Source organism: Apus apus, chromosome 4 (assembly GCF_020740795.1).
Source record: "Apus apus isolate bApuApu2 chromosome 4, bApuApu2.pri.cur, whole genome shotgun sequence".
Taxonomy (NCBI): Eukaryota; Metazoa; Chordata; class Aves; order Apodiformes; family Apodidae; genus Apus; species Apus apus.
The window spans coordinates 30,283,356-30,302,365 of record NC_067285.1 but is presented as its reverse complement, the minus strand read 5'-3'; the positions used below and the strand labels follow the sequence as shown (position 1 = coordinate 30,302,365).

General features: G+C 39.7%; 1 protein-coding gene across 3 annotated transcripts in view; it reads left to right on the top strand.

Annotated features, from left to right (window-relative positions):
- Positions 1-14,563: 14,563 nt before the first annotated feature.
- The window catches only part of FAM13C (family with sequence similarity 13 member C), a 47,512-nt gene continuing 43,065 nt past the window's right edge, over positions 14,564-19,010 (top strand). For all 3 annotated transcript variants that reach the window (XM_051617604.1, XM_051617603.1, XM_051617602.1), the window contains exon 1: positions 14,564-14,690. In XM_051617604.1, the coding sequence (XP_051473564.1) occupies positions 14,629-14,690 (62 nt within the window). In that variant the 5' untranslated portion in view covers positions 14,564-14,628. The remainder of the gene's footprint in view (positions 14,691-19,010) is intronic.

The window sequence follows — 19,010 nt, the reverse complement described above, 5'->3', positions numbered from 1 at the left end:
CCAGGACAATATGTTACTGTCTGTGTATGTACATAAACATTGAATCACAACTATCTGGGGTGCTAAGGTTAAAGAGCAGTCACTGGGCTTGATTCCATGGCTAGAATTACCAGATGGCTTTTTAAGGTCATGCATATTTCTGATCATTAATTAAATGAAAAACTGTAACATACACAATTTTTTGAATTAAATACAAAATAAAGCAAGCATGGTTACCAACACAACCCCCTGCCCTGGGTTAATTAGTTTTGCACATTTTCCACAATCCTGCAGCGTATGTTTGGATACAGCTGGAAACAATGTCAAGCGTGACAGTGTCTTTACAATGCACAGTAAGAATATATCACCCACAAGATGTCTCATCTAAGCAGTTTGGTTTGCAGTGTCCTTATTATAGGTTTTGCAAAAAAACCCCTGAACAACCAAAGGGTGATTTGTGTGTTTCTAGAAATACAGGAAAGATAAATTACTCTGGCTCTTATAAATGTTTTTTCTTCTACTATGATATTTCTGCTATCTTAATTCTTTCCGTGCTTAAGGGAAACTTATAAATTATTTTCAATTCTCTGTATTTTGTTTTTCAAGTTCAACATGAGACTGGTTCCCCCTCCTGCATTTTCTTTCAGTGCATCTTCCCACCCTACTTGAACAAATGATGTTTTGCCAGCCTGCTTGACAACCATGAAACCATGAAAAGACCCTTTTCGGTCTTTTAATAGTTTTATTTCTTATCACCCTCAACAATTAATTAACTTTTTTTTTTTTTTTCAGGTGTAAGAGCAGTGCCATTTCTTCCTTTTTAACCTTGCCCTGAATCTAGTTTTGATACCACAAGTCAAAAGGCTTTTTTGCGTACAGGGTGAGTGGAACAAGGGGCTTTAGCAAGTTACTCAGTGTCAGTAAACTTGAGAACATCAGCACATCCCTACCAGGCACTGACATTTTTGTTCCACTCACTTATCTTAGACTGGCTTTTAAGAAAGCAGCAAAACTTTTTTCATCTCTTTATTTATAGCTCCAGAGCTTTTCAGTTTTGATCTTACTTTGAATAGCAATTGGAAAGGAATATTCAAGCTCATATTCAATGTCTAGGGATTTAGCAACGTCATGTTAAAACCAGTTCCAAGTAAGTAGTATGAAGCTCCATTCAAATAGTGCTGATATATTTCTGATTTGTGTTGATGTGAGTGGTACTAGGAACATACATTTTTTGGAGATGTTGTCTATGTCTGTATCTGAAATGGGTTTACAAGACTGTTTACTAGATTAATGGTAGGTTTCAGATTCTTAAAATTGTATGGCTGTTTTTAATCTTACAGTTGGGTAACTTCTTCCTTCTAAGGAATATGTTTGGTTGACCTAAGGAATAGCAATAAATTCTGAAAACTGCACAGTGTGGAAACATATATAGAAGCACAGATAGCTGGACTATGGTTTAAAAAAGGGAATGATGTGACTTTTAAGATTCTTAGGATGTTTCATGACTTGGCTGCTCTGCACCAAGAAATGGATTGTGCTGCCTACATCAATGCTATGATGACACTTTAAAATTATGGCAATGGTCCCAAGTTAGAAGTAGACTTGCTGCTTGCCTCCTTATGGATTATGAAGGAACCAGGTGGTTTGCTTATATATGAGGAGTTTTGAGTTTATTTCCTTAAAATCTTTAATTGTCAAGAGAGACAGCTTAAGTAACAATTTGTAAGACTTGTCCTCCAGAGAGCCTAAGCAGGTCAGCAGCTTTGCACGAGGTAGATGAAAAACGTAGGAGATAGCAGGATGACTTTAGAATATGTGCGGCGCAGCAGAACTTTCTATTGCATGAAGCTAATCTGGCTGCTAATCTCCTAGAAGCTCTGCAGCAAGGAATCTCCAGTCTATAATGTTAACAACTTGGCAGCTTTCCAGGAAAATACAGGTATGAGCTTGGAGATGGGGGCTCCTGCATGCTTTGACTATTAGGTGCTTACCTTAGGCCTGTGCTTCTGGAGCAAGGGAACTGCACTGTTATTGATGAACTCCTATGTAACTCAATACATCAGAGAGACTGAGAATTAAACTCGAGGGTAGATGCAGAGACTTATCATTTGCAGGTTTTTCACTCTGCTACAGTAAAGTCAGATTAAAAAAACAACCTGCCAAGGTACTTGACTAAGATCTGCAGGAATTCCTCAATATGCCTCCAAAATTCTTACTAATTCTTTTCTAGATTCGTAATGTTCTGTATGTAATTTCACTGCCATGGGAGGGACTATGTCCTGATGTTTTTCTAGTTGTTTACTTTGTATTGCTGTGTAAACAGGTTGCTACTGACAAATACTTAATTTTGTTAAGACTACTTTAGCACATTATGGGAAAATGTCACTATTTTTTGAGCCTAAATCTAAAATGTGTTTTTCCAGTTTTACTGTTTTAGAATTTTCCTGTTAAAGCAGAAAGATCAGAGGAACTGACCAAAAAAATTATTCATTTCAAGTGGCAGCACTGTTGTGACTCACCCTTTTCATAGGCATCATTCCCTACATTCATAATGGATTTTCAAAATTGGAACAGGCTTCTGCCAACAAACAAAATATTAATAGAATTTAGGGTTGAATTATATAGTTTTTGCATAATGTAATTTTTCCCAGAAAGTACAATGACCACCTCCTAAAATAACTGAGTAAATTCTTTATAGACTTATTCTGCTGTGAGACAAAAGATACTTGGGCAAGTGCTTGAATGTGTGTGCATTGGTGTAATTCTTATTTATGTGGATTCTGCAGTTTGATGCTTAAGATGAAACTCCTGAAGGTGTGTTCTGTGGTTTATCACAATGACTGCTGCATTGTGACAGCTGCATATCATACGTTTGAGTATGAAACAGTTTCAGATTTGTTGACTTGTACAGTGCACAAGCAAGGAAGCGAGGATGCTGAGGACTGGAAATTCAGTTCAGCAGCCCACACAAGTAAAGATTTTCTTACAAATTACCTGGAAATTTTCTTCCAGATAACAGAGAGAGATGTTTGACTCTTCTACAGCAGTTGTTAATCAATCATGCAAATGCTCCCTACAGTATTAATTAAATTTAGTATGTCCTTGGTTACAGCCTGATTCCCCAAGTGACAGCACAAACCTTTTGTTCCCTTTCTCATGCTTCTCCTAGCTGAGGCTTTTAAGTGAGGGTTCAGATCAAGGCCTTTAGAACAGCTTGGAGAAAGCAACTGGATTTTCTACAGTCAAGGGGAGGATAATAAATAATAATAAAGCCCATTAATCCTTTTTCCATTAGTGACAATGTCAGATAAACCTGCTTAGAGATTCTTGAGAAATGTTACATGGATGATTTATTGTTGGTGTAGTTTTAGATGTAAGTGTAATTTTGAAATGTGGTACCTCTATAGATTCACCAAATGATAGAGTAGACTAGAAGATGAATTACAGCAACATATAATGGGCAATTTCAGTATATCTCTCCAACTGATTTCACAGCCTTTTCCATTAGTGCTGGCTGCATTGCGTGGATATGAATATAATTTCCTGCAAAGGTGACAGGACACTTTGTGGTAAGAGCTGATATTAAAAAGCTTTCTTTGGTGATGCACTTGAAGAATAGGTTTCATTCATTTCCTTTTCTCCTGCCTACTTGCTGTTTGACTCATATGACTGTTTGTAAAAACAATCTAGTAATAAGTTCATTTGCCTACTCTACATCACAGGTGCAAGCAGCACAAAGCTGTAATGCAATTGAGCAGTGAGTTGTAGAGCACCTGCAGGCAGGGTGCAGGCACCTGATAGCAGGATTACTCAACCCTCTGTCCCTCCAGTCTGGCATTCACTGGCATTTGACTAACAAATAATCTGCTAGATTCTAGACAAATGCACTTTCCTAACACATACTATATGTTTTATCTAAAGCTTTAAGATGTATGTCATTGTGATTTGCTTAGATCTACACTGTGATTGTGCTTGGGTAATCATTTTAAAATTAGGAAATGCAAAGCAATTGAATAACAACACACAGAAATTACTTAAAGGCTGACTTTTAAGAAAGCTATTAAACAGGTTAGTCACAACCATGAGTCACTTGAATTGTGTCATGCTTACTTTTTGGCAGCTAGAGATTATCTGGTTTTCCTGTTTCTCCACACAGTTGTGAGTAATGCTGCGTTAAGAACTAGAACTGCTTGGGAAAATGGCTTTTCCCTTCTTTGCATGATGCCCTGTGTGAATGCGTTTTTTGCATTGGGCAGTTTAAGATGTCATTATTTGGCCTGTTCTTTTAAAACACTTGAGAGTTTGGTTGCATAAAACAAGCAATGGAATATGTGTCAAGTGTTGAGTCAAGGAGATGAGCAAATAAGGGACTTCACTATCAATCCATGGTTTGCACCATTTATGTGGGTGTTACTAGGAGATATTAATATTCACCCTGGTTACCTTCACCCTTTTGCCACCTACAGTGGCTGAGACAGAAGCTCTGGGGTAGTTATACAGAATGGGGACGACCTGTGAAGAACAGAAAGAACAAGTGTGTATGGGGGGGGGGTGGTGTGTGTGGGTGTGTGTGTCTGTCACAAACATGTCCTGAGATGGTAGCTGGGTTAATGGTTTAATAGCTGTTGAAGTTGGGTGGAATGTGTTGGGGTTTTTTTCCTTCTATATTTGTAGTGAACATGCAACAACACAGCTGTAGTGTTAGGCATAGCCCCAGAGTCTTTACAACCATCATTCTCCACACAAAATTTGCATAATATGTATTGGCCAAATGTTTTCAGCTTGGTGGCTACCTAAAATTAGTCTGCAATTGTATAGGTGCTTAAATGTGGGTTTAGGAGCCTGAATTTGGGTTGGAAAATGTAGGCTGTAGTTCTTCAAGCATCAGCAAAGAAAGGGAAGTTACTGTAGCTCTGAATACTCTTGAATATGCCTTCTTTTAGATTTTTTTTTCATTGCTCTTTAAAAATAAGTGCTGCCAGCTTTTTTTGGTTAATATGAAGGCAAGATGTCATTTTGTCGTACTCTCAAAATATATATATGTTGCAGTCATGGTTTTGAGGATTATTTGCTATTTTTCTCCATCTCTGCTTCTGAGAATTTTTCTAAAGCTCTAATTCTCTCCAGAAATGGATAGCTCACCTAGGAATAAAGCTTTCTTCCATGGCTGGTACTGCAAGACTGCTAGATGAAAAATATTATTAAAGTGAGAATTTAAGCATATTTCTTCTTTTTAATTCTCTGCTAAATAGTGTAAAACCAAAACAAATTTTCTCTGTTTATCATAGGGGTCAGGGAAGAGACAATTTGACTTAGAAAATGTGATGATGTCATGAAGAGCACTCAATGTGCTTCACAACAAAGGCTTTAAATGCCTTGAAAGGGAAAAGTAATTTTCATTGCCTTTTGTGACAAAACTATTGCAACAGATACCAAAGAGGTAAATCTCCTTGCTGCATAAATGTCTTTCTCTGTGCTTCTGTATCCTTTGAGCAGTTCTGTACAGGAAATACTTGAGTCACAAAGAATTTTCATCAGAACCAAATTTATATGAGAAATGGTCATTTGTTCATTGTCATTGGTTATAAAGCTCATCTTGGAGTAAATTCTTGCTTTCCAGTTTAAAAGCTTTTGATAACCTGGGCTGAGAACATATCAAAACAAATAACCAACTGGAAAAGAGAAGGTGGGATTCATTTTATAACTCTAGCACTGACTGCTATTCTCTGTGTGCGCTACAGCAGTTTATTGAATGAATCCTGGAGACCTCTGTGAGACATTCTAAGTCATAATGGGTGGACTGTCATGATGGGTGGACTGTTCAGTGGATAAGGAACTGGCTGGATGGTGGCATCCAGAGGGTAGTGGTCAAAAGCTCTAAGTCCAGATGGAAAACAGTAACAAGTGGTGTCTCTCAGGGATCAGGGCTGGGCCCAGTGTTATTTAATATCTTCATTAACAATATTGACAGCGGCACTGAGAGCACCCTCAGTAAGTTTGCTGATGACACCAATCTGAGTGGTGTGGTCGATATGCCAGAGAGATGGGATGCCATCCAGAGGGACCTGGACAAGCTAGAGAAGTGGGCCCAGGTGAACCTCATGAGGTTCAACAAGGCCAAATGCAGGGTCCTGTGCCTGGGCTGAGGTAACCTAAGATATGAATACAGGCTGGGGGAGGTCATGCTTGAGAGCAGCCCTGTGGAAAAGGATCTGGGGATACTAGACCTCACCTAGAATACTGCATCCAGCTCTGGTACCCCCAGCACAAGAAAGATGTGGACCTGTTGGAATGTGTCCAGAGAAGGGCCATGAAAATGATCAGAGGGCTGGAGCACCTCTCTTATGAGGACAGGCTGAGGGAGTTGGGGCTGTTCAGTCTGAAAAAGGGAAGGCTCCGGGGAGACCTCATAGTGGCCTTCCAGTGTCTGAAGGGGCTACAGGAAAGCTGGGGAGGGCCTTTTTACAGGGGTTTGCAGTGAGAGGACGAGGGGCAATGGTTTTAAGCTGAAAGAAGAGAGATTTAGGTTAGAGATCAGGTGAAAGTTCTTCAATGTAAGGGTGGTGAGACACTGGACCAGGCTGCCCAGAGATATTTTGGGAGCTCAATCCCTGGAGGTGTTCAAGGGCAGGTTGGATGGGGCTCCGAGCAGCCTGTTCTAGTGGAAGGTGTCCCTGCCCATGCAGGGGAGTTGGAACTTGATGATCTTTAAGGTCCCTTCCAACTCAAAAAATTCTGTGATTCTGTGATAATGGAAAGAAGACTCTTTCGCAAAGTCTCAGTAAGTGAAATTTGACTTGGCCATTTGATGTGGACTGAGGAGTTGGGAAGAACTGCAAAGCTTGGCCCCATGAAAATCACAGGCAGTTGTAAAGACCTTTCCATGGTGCTATGGATGGTACATCACCTGTGGTCCAGCTATGTCAGGACTCAGGTCTTGGTTTTTGAGGCAAGAAACTCCGTTACCTAAGAAATGGAGATGTTTCAGTGGCCCTGGTACAGGACATGTCTGCAGTCATGCTTGAACTCAGTCCTATCACAGGATATTTCTTGCATGGCGATGGAACCAGGCCAGATAATAAGATGAAAGTGCACAGACTTAAGCAGTATGCAGAGCAACAGGAGAGTGAAAAAGCCAAGAGTACAGATGGTGTGTGGGTTTGTGGATATTTCTTAAGTTTTGTAAATAAATTAGGTCCTGTGTTTCTGTGCCTACCACAGGTTTATCCCTTCCCCAAGAAACCAATAAATGAAAGCAAATGCTTTTAACTAATGACAAGGTAAATTCAAATGTGTAGAAGACATCTTTGGCTGTTTACTTATGTTTTCTTTAGGGTTGTGGTTTTATGCCACAAAGCTCGATATTATTTAACAGGATTATGCTATTTAATTTCTGTAGAGTGCTTTGTCCTGTCCTGGCTGTTTTACTGTGTTGAAAGACATAATCTGCTGAGAATGTATGTTTGGGTGAACTAGAATTCCCTTTGTCATTCAGTCAAAAAAAGAAAAAATCATTGGCTTCCAGAGAAAAACAAAACAAAGCAAAATGTGTTGAGAGTTAAACATTTTCTCAAACTCAGAAGAAAAAAGCTTTTATCTGGGCTGAGGAGCAATGCATTGGCCTTCTTTTAAGCTAAAATAGTAGGTGACAGGGCATTAGCACAGATCATGAGCATGGATGGAAGTAGCAGCCAGAGGACTACTTGCTAGGAGAAGAAATTAGAGCAGCAAGGTAGAAGCTGAGCAGGAGTTTACCACTGAGTGTAGCTGCTGATACCGAGTGAAATACTGGTGCAGGGGAATATGCCATAACTGGTGAGAATTTTCTGATGTCAACAGATCATGATCTTGGAATCTTCAGTCCAAACCTGGGGTTTTCAAATGTCAGGGACTATACATTTTCTGAAGAGAAATTCAGAAAAACAACTTGGGAAAAAAATAGTTGTGGGACTCATTACCATGCATTTTTTGTGGTGGAAGTGAGAATGAACAAATGGAGTTTCATAAATGCCCACAAAAACAGCTAATGTCCAGAAGTGAAGGGACCTCCTCCAGCTGCTCCATCACAACTGTTTTACATTGTTATTGTTTGCTTATGTTGTTTGTTGTGTGTATTCTGGATTTTGTTTGTGCCCTCCTACTGTATCCTTCAGTATCAGTTTCATTCCTTTTACCCACCACATTATTTTGTTTTCTGTGTTTCCCTTCTTTCTGTCCAAAATTGTTTGCTCTTCCGTGTTTGAGAGCAAAATCTATTAATGGTTGTCTAGTTTTCTGTGGTTGTCTTCAGATGAAGGAAAAAAAGGTATGGAACTTCATAATTGTGGCTTTCTTTAATTTTGATGTTCACAAGATGCTAATTCATCTGAATAGCTTTACTACATGTTATACTAATTAATATTGTTAATGTCTTCTGCTGTTTTAGTAGTTTTCTAAAATAATCAGACTGTGAGTGTAAAGGAGGAACACATTCCTGCACTACTAGATAGCTCAGACAAACAGGAGGGCAACCCTGTATTAAAAAGCCACCACCACCAAAACAAACCTACCAAAACAAACCAATTAAAGAAACATTTCTGCCATTATCTAAACATACTGTCCACCCATGTTCTGCTCCAGGGAAGAAGTGTTATTTTTTAGTGTCTTTGCCTTATTCTCTTCCTACTGTCACCAGCAAAAGGAACGTGGTGACCTTACAAACACATTGGGCAGATAAACTAAATCAGAGAGTTAATTTTTGCAACTCTGATGTTTTCTTAAGTATGTAGTGGTAAAGATCAAGGTTCTTAAATAGGAATGTTTACTTTTAGGTGTAGTTGATCTGTAGAAACATTCTGGGCATCTCAGTGGAAACAAGAATTATGTAGATGTGTGTATATATTCTCCCTCATCTCAAAATGCTCAGAAGAAAAACTGATTTTAAATTAATGGCGTGTTGAGTCTAGCCTGATTTTGGTGTAAACTGGCTGGAAACAGTGTAGTCATCTGTGGAAGTATTATCTGCTGTGGATGACTGCAGTTAAGCAAGTTTTAGTGCCAGTAATGGCTCAGTCACTAGCATCAGTTTGACTGGTACAGTTGGGTTTGTCATGCAGCCTCATGCATGCTGGACAAGGATTCGTGGGCATCTCTACAGAATTTTTCAGCAGAGCTGATGGGCCATCCTAAAGCAGCTTGTTCTTCAATAACACAGGCACAGTTCTGTATTTCCTGCTTAGCACACTTCCTCAAACCCCCAGGCCTATTTCAGTAGGCGTATGCTAATTAGCCAGAATACCAGTAGCAGTGTAGGCTTCCAGCAGGGAGCTCAGTGTGGCTTCCCTGCCCCCAGCGATTACCTGTGTTCTTGGGAGGTTTCCCCATTGGCAGGGTTAGTGCTTGCTGAGGTGTGTACACCTGAGACACAGAAATGTAACCCAACTGATGGGACTGAAGTGGTTCACAAATCAGAATGGTGCATTTCTATATTTTTCCCTTTAAAAGAGCAGGGATCCAACTGGTGTATGGCAGTGCCTTTGGAGCTACAGGGTGGATGTACACTCCAACTTGGGTGTATTGTGGAAGTGTGGGTGGGATTCATGGGCACACTGCTTAGAAGACTTGAGTAAGGAAGTATGTGCAGTTTGATTGCTCACTGAAATATATTAAGAAAATATAACCCTGAGGGTCTGTGCAGTGGCACATAACTTTATTCAACCCAACATATATACGCTTGACAGAACTGCCTTGGATTGGATTATGGCAACAGCGTCTGTACCTACACTCAGCTCAAATCTCTTCCTGCATGAGCTTGTCTGTGCATTTTAAGACATACAGCAAGATCAGCTGAATGTTTACCCTCCCCGGGTCCATTCACTCAGATGATGTGGTAATTAGGTCACTGAGAAAAACCAAAGATATAGAAACTGGATTGAGTGCTCACCAACCAGCTCCTGCATGTAATTGCTGTATTTTACTTTAATTTGTTTTAGGATGTTTTCTGATGTCTCTGAGAATGTTACCTATAAAAAGGCAGACTGCACTTCAAGAAGGCGAGTCGGTGAACACATGAATATTTTGAGCTGCAGAGTGCAGCATTCAGTATTTGTCACTGCAGGAACAAGGCATGTGACTTCTCTCTCACATGGCAGCTCCTTGGTTTATGCCTTACTGATTGGAAAAGAGAAGAAGTACCCTGCAGGATCACTTTTGAAGAAAGAGCAAGGCACTGGAATGATACACAGTGCTAACATTTTGCTGCAGAATGATCCCTGCTCTTATCCCATTAGAAAGCTCTGTGTGTTGGAAGAGAATGGACTTGCTAAAGGTAGAGATGAGTTGCTACAATCTCTCTGAGAGATAAAATTAAAGTGTTCAGTCATAAGTGTGGCTGCAGAAGTTATGCTGACAAGCAAGCATATTTAATCTGCTCCTAGGTGGAGTCGAATGTATTTTGTCCAGGAAGCATAAGCTGTTTAAGCATATAGGTAGGGTTGAGTGCATCTCCTTGTTGGTACAATTTTAAAGGCAGATGAAGGACTGTTGGAGCACTTCAGGGTATTGCTACTTGGCAGGAATGTACATACTCCAAGGCAAACAGATTTGCTCAATATTTTTATGAGTCTCTGAGCTCAGCTGGTTCTGGCAGGGATGGCGTGACTTCATGCAGTGTGGCAGTAGTGGGGGAGATCATTCCAACTTTCCCTTTATTTGGGTAGCACAACACCAGTAACTTCTTCCCAGAGCTGGAAGGAGGCTCCTCATGATACACCCTGTGTATCATACTGTGACTCACATCCCTCCGTAGTCCCTGGGGCAGGTCCCTTGTATGGCCTAACCATAATGCAAAATAGAATTGCCTCTGATGCAGCACAAGCACTTTGGACTCTGTGGGATAACAAATAGTAATAACTAAAATAGTCTTGCAATAAATGCTAATCATGCCTTATAGGATTGCACTGAATTTGTCATTAGCAAGTAGATATTAAATGCAGAAATACTAACTTTCCCAAAGCCTTGGAGAGTTTAGAGTTCTTTGTAAACATGTAATACTCCTCCCCTCTAAACATACAGTTTATTTCCCAATACAGTTTCTTAATTATTCTGTAGTTAAGGCTGAAAGGTCTCATAATTTACCTGAGTCAGAAATGCCTTTAAGAGAACCCAGTAATTTACTGAGATGAGCAAATTCTGGAAATTGAGGAAAAGGTTCTGCTCTGCAGGTGAAACCAAGCTGCAGCAAAGTCTGCAGGCTGTTTTGTGTGTGTTTGTGGCCGTACAGACAACTGTAGCTTGGCAAGCTTCAGTATCCCTCCTTTTTTTTTTTTTCTGGTCTTTTGATCTTTATTGTTGCGCTCCCTTATGTTCTCCTGAAGTTGGATCTACTTCTGCCCACTTTCATCTCACTACCTCTCTCTTCTTTTGCAGTCTTCTGCAACTAGACCGTATTGTCTTTGTAAAGTATTCTCTGCCTGATGCATGCTTATAGTGTTAACTAATGATATTCTGAGCTTATGAACTTATCATTTATATTGAGCATGAGTCTCTGTTATGTGCGAAACTGAGCTGGAGGCTGATTCCCATTTCAGTGTCCTTCCTGACCTAGCAGTAATAGATGATACAAACCAAGTAAAGAATGGAATTTCTATGCCAATCTATTTGTCAGCCATAAATATGCAATATATTAGTAAAATTTTCAGAAGTAAACAGCAACATATTTCTGAATCATGGTATCTCCAAAATATACGTAGATGTTTGCTTTGGAATTCTCCACCATTTTTGTTGTCAGCTGAGAGCTGGGATGTGATATTTATCTTGGTTCAATCAACATTTGGCAAAGGAGGTTAATAACAAAAGTGGGTATAAAATGGGAAGTTTTTATCAGAGGATGGAAGTATGTTTCCATAGATACTGAAAAAATATGAATAATTTAAACTGTTAAGCATAAATAAGGAAAAACTGATTTTAAAACCTGTATTTTCAGAAATTCAGAAAGATGTATTTTAATTACTTCAAAACATCAAGTTTTAAAAAGTATATCTGCTGCTCACTGGTGAAGTCCAAAGCTAACTGCACATGCAGGTATAGCATTATTTTCATCAAGGCTGAAGGATGAGGAGAGACCTGAAACATCATCTGAATGTAGTGATGAAATATATCTGGCACTGAGAATTTCAATTTGTTGAAGAGCGATGTTTTATAGCATCAGAAGCCTAATTGGCTTTAACATCTTTAATGAAAATGAGGAGGTAACAGCAGTATTACGTTTTCGCTGCTCCTGGGAATTAGAGGGAAACAGAAATACAGGTTCAAGGGTCTTTGGCTCTCCCTTGTAAGGCAGGGTAGGGCCAGGGGCTCTGCCTGCTTTAGTCTCACCCAGAGCACACAGGTAGGAAGCAGGTGAAAGGATGTGGGGTCAGTCAATAGGCTCGAGCCAACACCATTGGTGAAATAAGCTTTTGCCCCTAAAGAGAAGTTACATCTGGGAGGAAAAGAAGTTATCGTGTGCCTACTGTAGTTCCTCTCTTGGGTTCCCTCAGGAGCAGCATGGCTTAGTCTGTCTCATTGGGAGATTAGCTCTGAAACAGAATCCTGGCTTTAGTTGGCCTTTAGTTTCATGTATTTATTAATATTATTCTGTTTTACATGAAATTTGCTTTTTGTTGGATGATTTCACAACCTAGCAAGAAGAGACTGTCCAACAACACTAGTCAAACACCATCTTTAAAAAAAATGGAAGTTTGTGAGTGACCTGAAATAAATGTAAAGTGCTTGCCTAGAAGAGATTTAACAACAGCTGTGTAGCATTGAAGTTCAGACAAACAATAGAAAAGTGATGACATTTTAAACTTGGTCTCAGTCCAAAGCATCGCTGTTCTGCAAACTGATCTTCAATCATACCCTGTTACCAGTAATAGCAACAAAGCTCTGCAGTATGTTTGGACAGGGCACGAATTAGCAGAGAACGTGACCTTAGTTTTTTCACTTAGAAATGGAGAAGTTACACTCATAGGAACATTCTCTGTTTACCCCCCTTCTTATGTGGGTGAAAGCAGGGGCCTGGACATAAATACCCAATCTCTCTTTAAGCCCTACTCTAACCAAGCTGTGATAAACTTTGTATAAAAAGTTGTGATTCCTCTGTTGCACACTTGCAATGCTAAGTGTAAACCTAGCCTAACTATTAAAAATCAAGAGCCAACCACTTAAATGTCTGAAATTTATCTATTAAAGATAGTATCAGATTTTTTTTAATGGCCCTCTACTTTTTAGCATGTAAATTGAGGTTTTGATTGCCACAACTAGAAGCATACCTTTTGTTAAGGTACTCTGCTGCAAATGGGAAAACAATAAAGACATTTATATTTGTATGTGTTCCAAGAAACTGGAAAAAGGAGGAGGAAAAACCTGAAACTTTAGGTCTAAGGCATGATTTAAATGCTAACCATTAAATTTAGCTTTTCTGTTCACCCTTCTTCAACAAAATCTGCTACTTTTTAGGGCAGCAGACTGGCTGTGATATTCTGATCCCCAGGTAACATGTGCCATCATGTAAACTGACATAAATATGGGAAAGAAAACAGCAAAATACTCTGTGCAAGCAAGTAGGAAGGCTGGTAAGAGGTGAAGAAAAGCTGCATTGTTAGCAGTGTAGCTGGGAGAAGGGAAATGGTCAGGGCTGTGGCTCCTGGATGCTGCTGCTGCTGCTGCCGCCGCCGCCTGGGAAACGTGTCACCTCCACACAGCGGCACAAGCTGCTGCCGGGAGGACACGGGCTGCTCTGTATCCCTGCTCCACTTGGTGCTGTCGTCCACGAGGTGCCATTGTCAGAAACAGGAGTGCTCACAAGATGCTGTTGTCTGCATTGTCTTCTCCTCCCCCATCCAAGCAAAAAATGATTCCCAGCTCCGGTATGCAGCAGTGAGATTATGATTGTGTTGGTTTCTTTTCTAAGGCTGTAAGATTTCAGGATGATCCAACAGGGTATTTACTGGATTTGAGAGGTGTTGTTCAAGGGGGAATTCCAGCCCTGCTGCAAATCCAACAGTTTATGGTGTCCTGAGTTGACCGCTGCTAATATGTTACCTCAGGTCTGAAACATTTTGCTGCAGAGCACAGCAGCCTATTCCTTTCATAGGAATGGTTTCACCTATTGCTTGCTGTTAGCTTAATGACCTTTTTTCACTTGAGCTGTCCCTCTGCCAGATTTTTTTTTTTTTTTTTTTGTAGCTTCCCATGAGGTTTGGCCACGAGCTGTGTGTGTAACTGACTAAACAAGAAGAAAAATCCTCCAGAGATCTTAGCTGAGCCATGCTATTTAAGTAATAAAAACAACTGTATTTGGTGAGCCAATTATATAGGGCAAATGTCTGAAGGTCAGAATGCCAAATACTTGTTTCTAAACCTAAGGCAGAAATAAGATGATGCTTCTCTGAGCCTCACAGACTACCTACATCTCTGTATTAATTCAAAGCGCTGCTGGTTGGGCTTTGTGAGTGTTGTAGGACTAATCCCTATGGTGACTTGATTATGAGCATGTGCAGAGCAGCCAAAGATAGAGTCGTGCATGTAGAGCTAACACAGAGGCTTGCCTTGCAATGCCATGTTTGTGCATATGTTCCCACAACTGAGAAGGATACAGGGAGCCTGCCTGCCTTGCTTACTTATCTGATGTTTTCTTGTTTCTGTTTCAGCATTCAGGATAGCTCCTTCAACACGACAGCTTTACCAGAGTAAGTGAACACTTTAAAGATGTCCTTATTTTTTAATAAGAATTATGTGCTTAGTACTGTAGAGAGTAATTGTAAGTAGCATGTGTGAAGTCTCAAGCTATCTATCATATATTTTGATTTGGTTTTCTGTAATCTAGGTATATTTTTGACTGTGTGGGGAGGTTTGCATTAAAGAGATGCCTTTATATTCTCTGGGACCACCTAGATGTGACATACCTTTCTGCAAGAATATATATTTGATGCACATTACACATATTTAAATGCATGATTTAGAGTGTAGGATAAATCTGTGAAAATATTGCTCATTTTTGGTACTGGAAATCTTGACAAACACAAGTATGTCAGTTTTGTAAGAACACATGGTCTGCATTTCCAGCAAGCATTATTAGAAAAAAAAAAAAAAGAAATATTTTGGAAAAAGAGAACCATACATTATTTAGACAGGCCAAGTACTAAATGCATAATTTCTTTGTAATCAATTTCATAAACTCATTAGAAGGCCTTTCATATATATCATTATCATAAGAATATATATGTTGTTGTTCTGTTGGTGATGTTTTACAGAGACAACAGAACAGGATAAGGGAAAACATTAAAAAGTTAGAAAGTCATAGGCCTTAGGAACTATTAGAAATGAAGTAGTCTTTGTTTTATATCAGCCTAAAACACTTCAGTTTTGGTGTTCCCTGTATTAATATTATTTTGTATACTTTTGATTGCTTCAAAAGCTTTCAGGGAAGATTCTTCAGCAGTAATATGCCAAGCAGTTTTTCAGGAAGGAAATTATTTTAGATTTGTTTGTACATTAGGTGAGTTTTGCACTGCAAAAATGCTCATAATTAAAAAAAAAACCCAAAACCCACAACACCTTCACTGAACAGTGAGCTGTTTGCCAAAGTGCTGTGGGGACAGGATACTTTCTGAAAGCAGGCCAAGTTGCAGTCTTCTGAGCCATCCCTAAGTATTGTCAAAATCACTACAAGAAAAGTAACACTTCATAGGAATCCTAATAATTTCCCTCTTGTACATTGCTTTGCTTTATTTGCTTACCTAGCCTGGCTTAATTTCATATTTTAACTTAGTCGCTATTTTTGTGTCATGGTGGCACATATGGAAAGATTTAACAGAAGCTAATATATCACTAAGTAAGTTTTTTTCATTTTCCTTTGTCCATATTAGCTAAGCAGGAAATTGTTATCTGTAAAATTCAAGGATGTTTCTCTTTTACAGAAGAATAACCAGATTCTAGACAGTAGATTTTTCATATTTTTTGTTCCTTCCCTTTTCTTCATCCCTAAGTACAGGCATTGTAGAGATTCCCCTGGAGCAACCCCTTTGTCTGCCTCACCTTAGAGGTTTCTGGGACCTGAAAGTGATGGCCTTTCTCTGTGGTGCTTCATGTGACCATTAAGACAAGGGCCAGGATGGCATAAAAGCTGACTGTGCAGTGCCTGCGCAGCCCCTGGGGAAAGGGAGAGGGGTGCAGAGGGTGCTGAGCTGAGGGGCAGCAGCATGGCAGAGCTGGTGCTGGGCAAGGCTTTGCCTGAAGGGTGAATCTCCCTCATTTAAGCTCTTGTTTGTTTTCTTTCAGGGGCTTTAATTTGTAATCTTCTCTTCCCAAACAGAAAAGTAGAAACAGGCTTTTAGAAAACAAAGCAACAGAACAATGACATATGAAAAGCATTGTCCAAATGAATAAATCTGGTTTCCAGAGTTGATTTCCCTAAATCCTGTTTAGGTTCTCCCAACAAAGCCTGTTTTTGAGAACTGCTGAGGATACGCAATTCTTACTGATTTCAGCAGTAGTTGTTTTTGCTGGTGATATCTGAAAATAGGTTACATTTATTTAGCAAAACAGAGAGCTTGCCATGCAACTTTAGACATCCTCATTTGACAGTTTCTGTCTTCACTTGAGGCAAAGGCAAAATCTGGGCTTCTTGAATTATATACAATCAGTGATACAGGACTTTCAGGAACATTTCTCCAGACAAGGCAAGTGCCTGAGGCTGCCAAGCTTCCAGCAAGCCATGCATGCAGCCTGGTTTAGAAGCTGTTCATGTGAACATCTTAAAGGTCAAGTCAGCATAAGGGAGCAATTTTCAAGTTGTACTGAAATTGCTCCTAAGAAAAGGTGAAAATGGAAGAGACTTTAAAAAGCTAATCCCATTAAACCAGAGATCTCTGGAGGAAACAAAGAGTCAGTACTATAAAGAGTCAGAGCAGCAGTCCATCAAGACTAGGTTCCCATCTCTGACCTGACTCTGGCCTGTGCCATAATGTCAGTAGTGGATGTACTTACTTTTAAGAGCATATCCATAAGTCGGTAGTTAGATTGAGCACTGAAGGAAAAAGGATTTACACCACTGGTTTTGTTAAAAGGTGTACTTCCTAGCCAATGTAAGATTTAAACCATATGGATTTATGACTTCAAGCTGTTCTGGCATATTCTCTGATATTTTAGGAATGAGTAAGATGCTGCTCCAGTTTTTGGGTTGAGGGATATTCTGGGTACTCTTTCTGCTGAGTGGCCACAAGCTATCACAGAACTTATTGAACTCTTGAATATCTGTCTGTTAAATATAGATACAGTTGGACAACAATATTTACAAGTTTACAATGCAAGGAGTGTGTGCATGCTTGTGTTGGTATGTGTAGATAGGTGGCATGAATGCATAAGCTGCATGTCTTAAAGATGCCAAGGTGAAAACACTCTCTGCTTTAATGATGAGAACTTCCATTATATAAGGAATTAATCTTTTTAAAGGTCCTGCTATGATCTTAGCCTCAAGCACTGTCTCATCTGAGTAAGTTTTCTTGGTTGATATTTATTCTTTCAAATAGAAAAATTTATATTAATAATTTGAGAGTTTTGCTTCTCAACTTCCTTGCAATCTTCTTATTACATGATGGACATGGTCTTCCCTAATGCATTATTTCTTATCTTTCTTATCCAGTTATTGGAATGCATTTTGTCATGCTTGCTTATGTTTATAAGTTCTGTCTTGTTTTATTACTTTTATTAGTTGCTGGATGCTAAGTCAGGATCTCTACTTCACAAGGTCATGTTATTACATCCAGCTCAGGGAAAGTAACTGCCAGGGCACTTCCCCATACACAAGGATCCACACATAGCCTTGGCTGATGAACCTGTGCTCAGTCACCAGCTGTCCCTCCAGAGAGTGTTCTCCATTGCCAAAATGGTCATTCAGGACCGAAGATGGCCATGTGTGGTGACTAGTGAGAGGAGGGGCTGAGTGAAGCTGGTAGCAGAACTGCTTTCTCCCACCTCCTCTTACTGTGGCACATGCGGGAGGGAGAGTTAATCCCTTTAGAGGCTTCCTGGCCTTTGCTGACTGTTGTAAGAGTAGAGTAAGATAAACGTGCCTGACATCTTACTCTACTCTCATATCTGTGCTGGGAGCTCTGTCCATCCAGCTCTGACCTTGCCACTGTCTCTTCACAGTCATAGTTTATTTCCTTACTGTGTTTTTTTTTTTTCCCTCTGAAATTTTCCATCATGTTTTCCACCTAGGTTCCTGGTTCCTGTCATATTGGGCTTCCTTCTTCATACCCCCAGAATGTCCTATCCTCACACCTTGCTGGTGTCACAGACACAAGAGATAATTAGTCATAAACCAGAGAGAAGGTGTGACTGGCTTCTGGAGGCAAAGGCAACTAGAGTTCTACAATGAGTTTACCTGTTTTGTGCATCAAATCTAGTCTTCCATCTGTCATCACACTTTGTCTTGTGGGGAGAACTGCACCTGTTGCAAAAAATGGTGTCACTAAGGCGAGATCTGCAACTAATTATATGACACAGGTTTAAGCAGCAAATGCTTTCATTCATATGCTGATGTATTCAGGAAGTGTGAACACTTGAGTGCCCCTTCAAATATTTGCTGCTGCAGTCTGGCTTTTGATAAGGAAGACTGTTCGGAAAGAGGAATATATTCAAAACCTTGCCATCAAATTTCTGTGCAGAAAAACACCCTTAGCTAATTGTTTCTAATTTTTTTTTTTTTTTTTAATGTGAAGTATACTACAGGCAATTAAAATAGAGAATTTCATGTTATTTTCCTGTAATGTTTATGGCAACATCTGAATTATTTGTCATCATAATTTCCATCTGGCTGAAAATTATATTAAAAATCGTGTACACTTAACATGTCAAATCCTCTTCTTCCTCTGAGACTGAGACTACCATGGAGCAGTTGTAGTACTAGATGACCCCAGGTAAGGTGTGAGAAAGAGAAATGCTTTTATACTTTGAGCTCCTTTGTCATGTTATTAAAAGCTACATTTCTGCAGCTGGTACAAAGT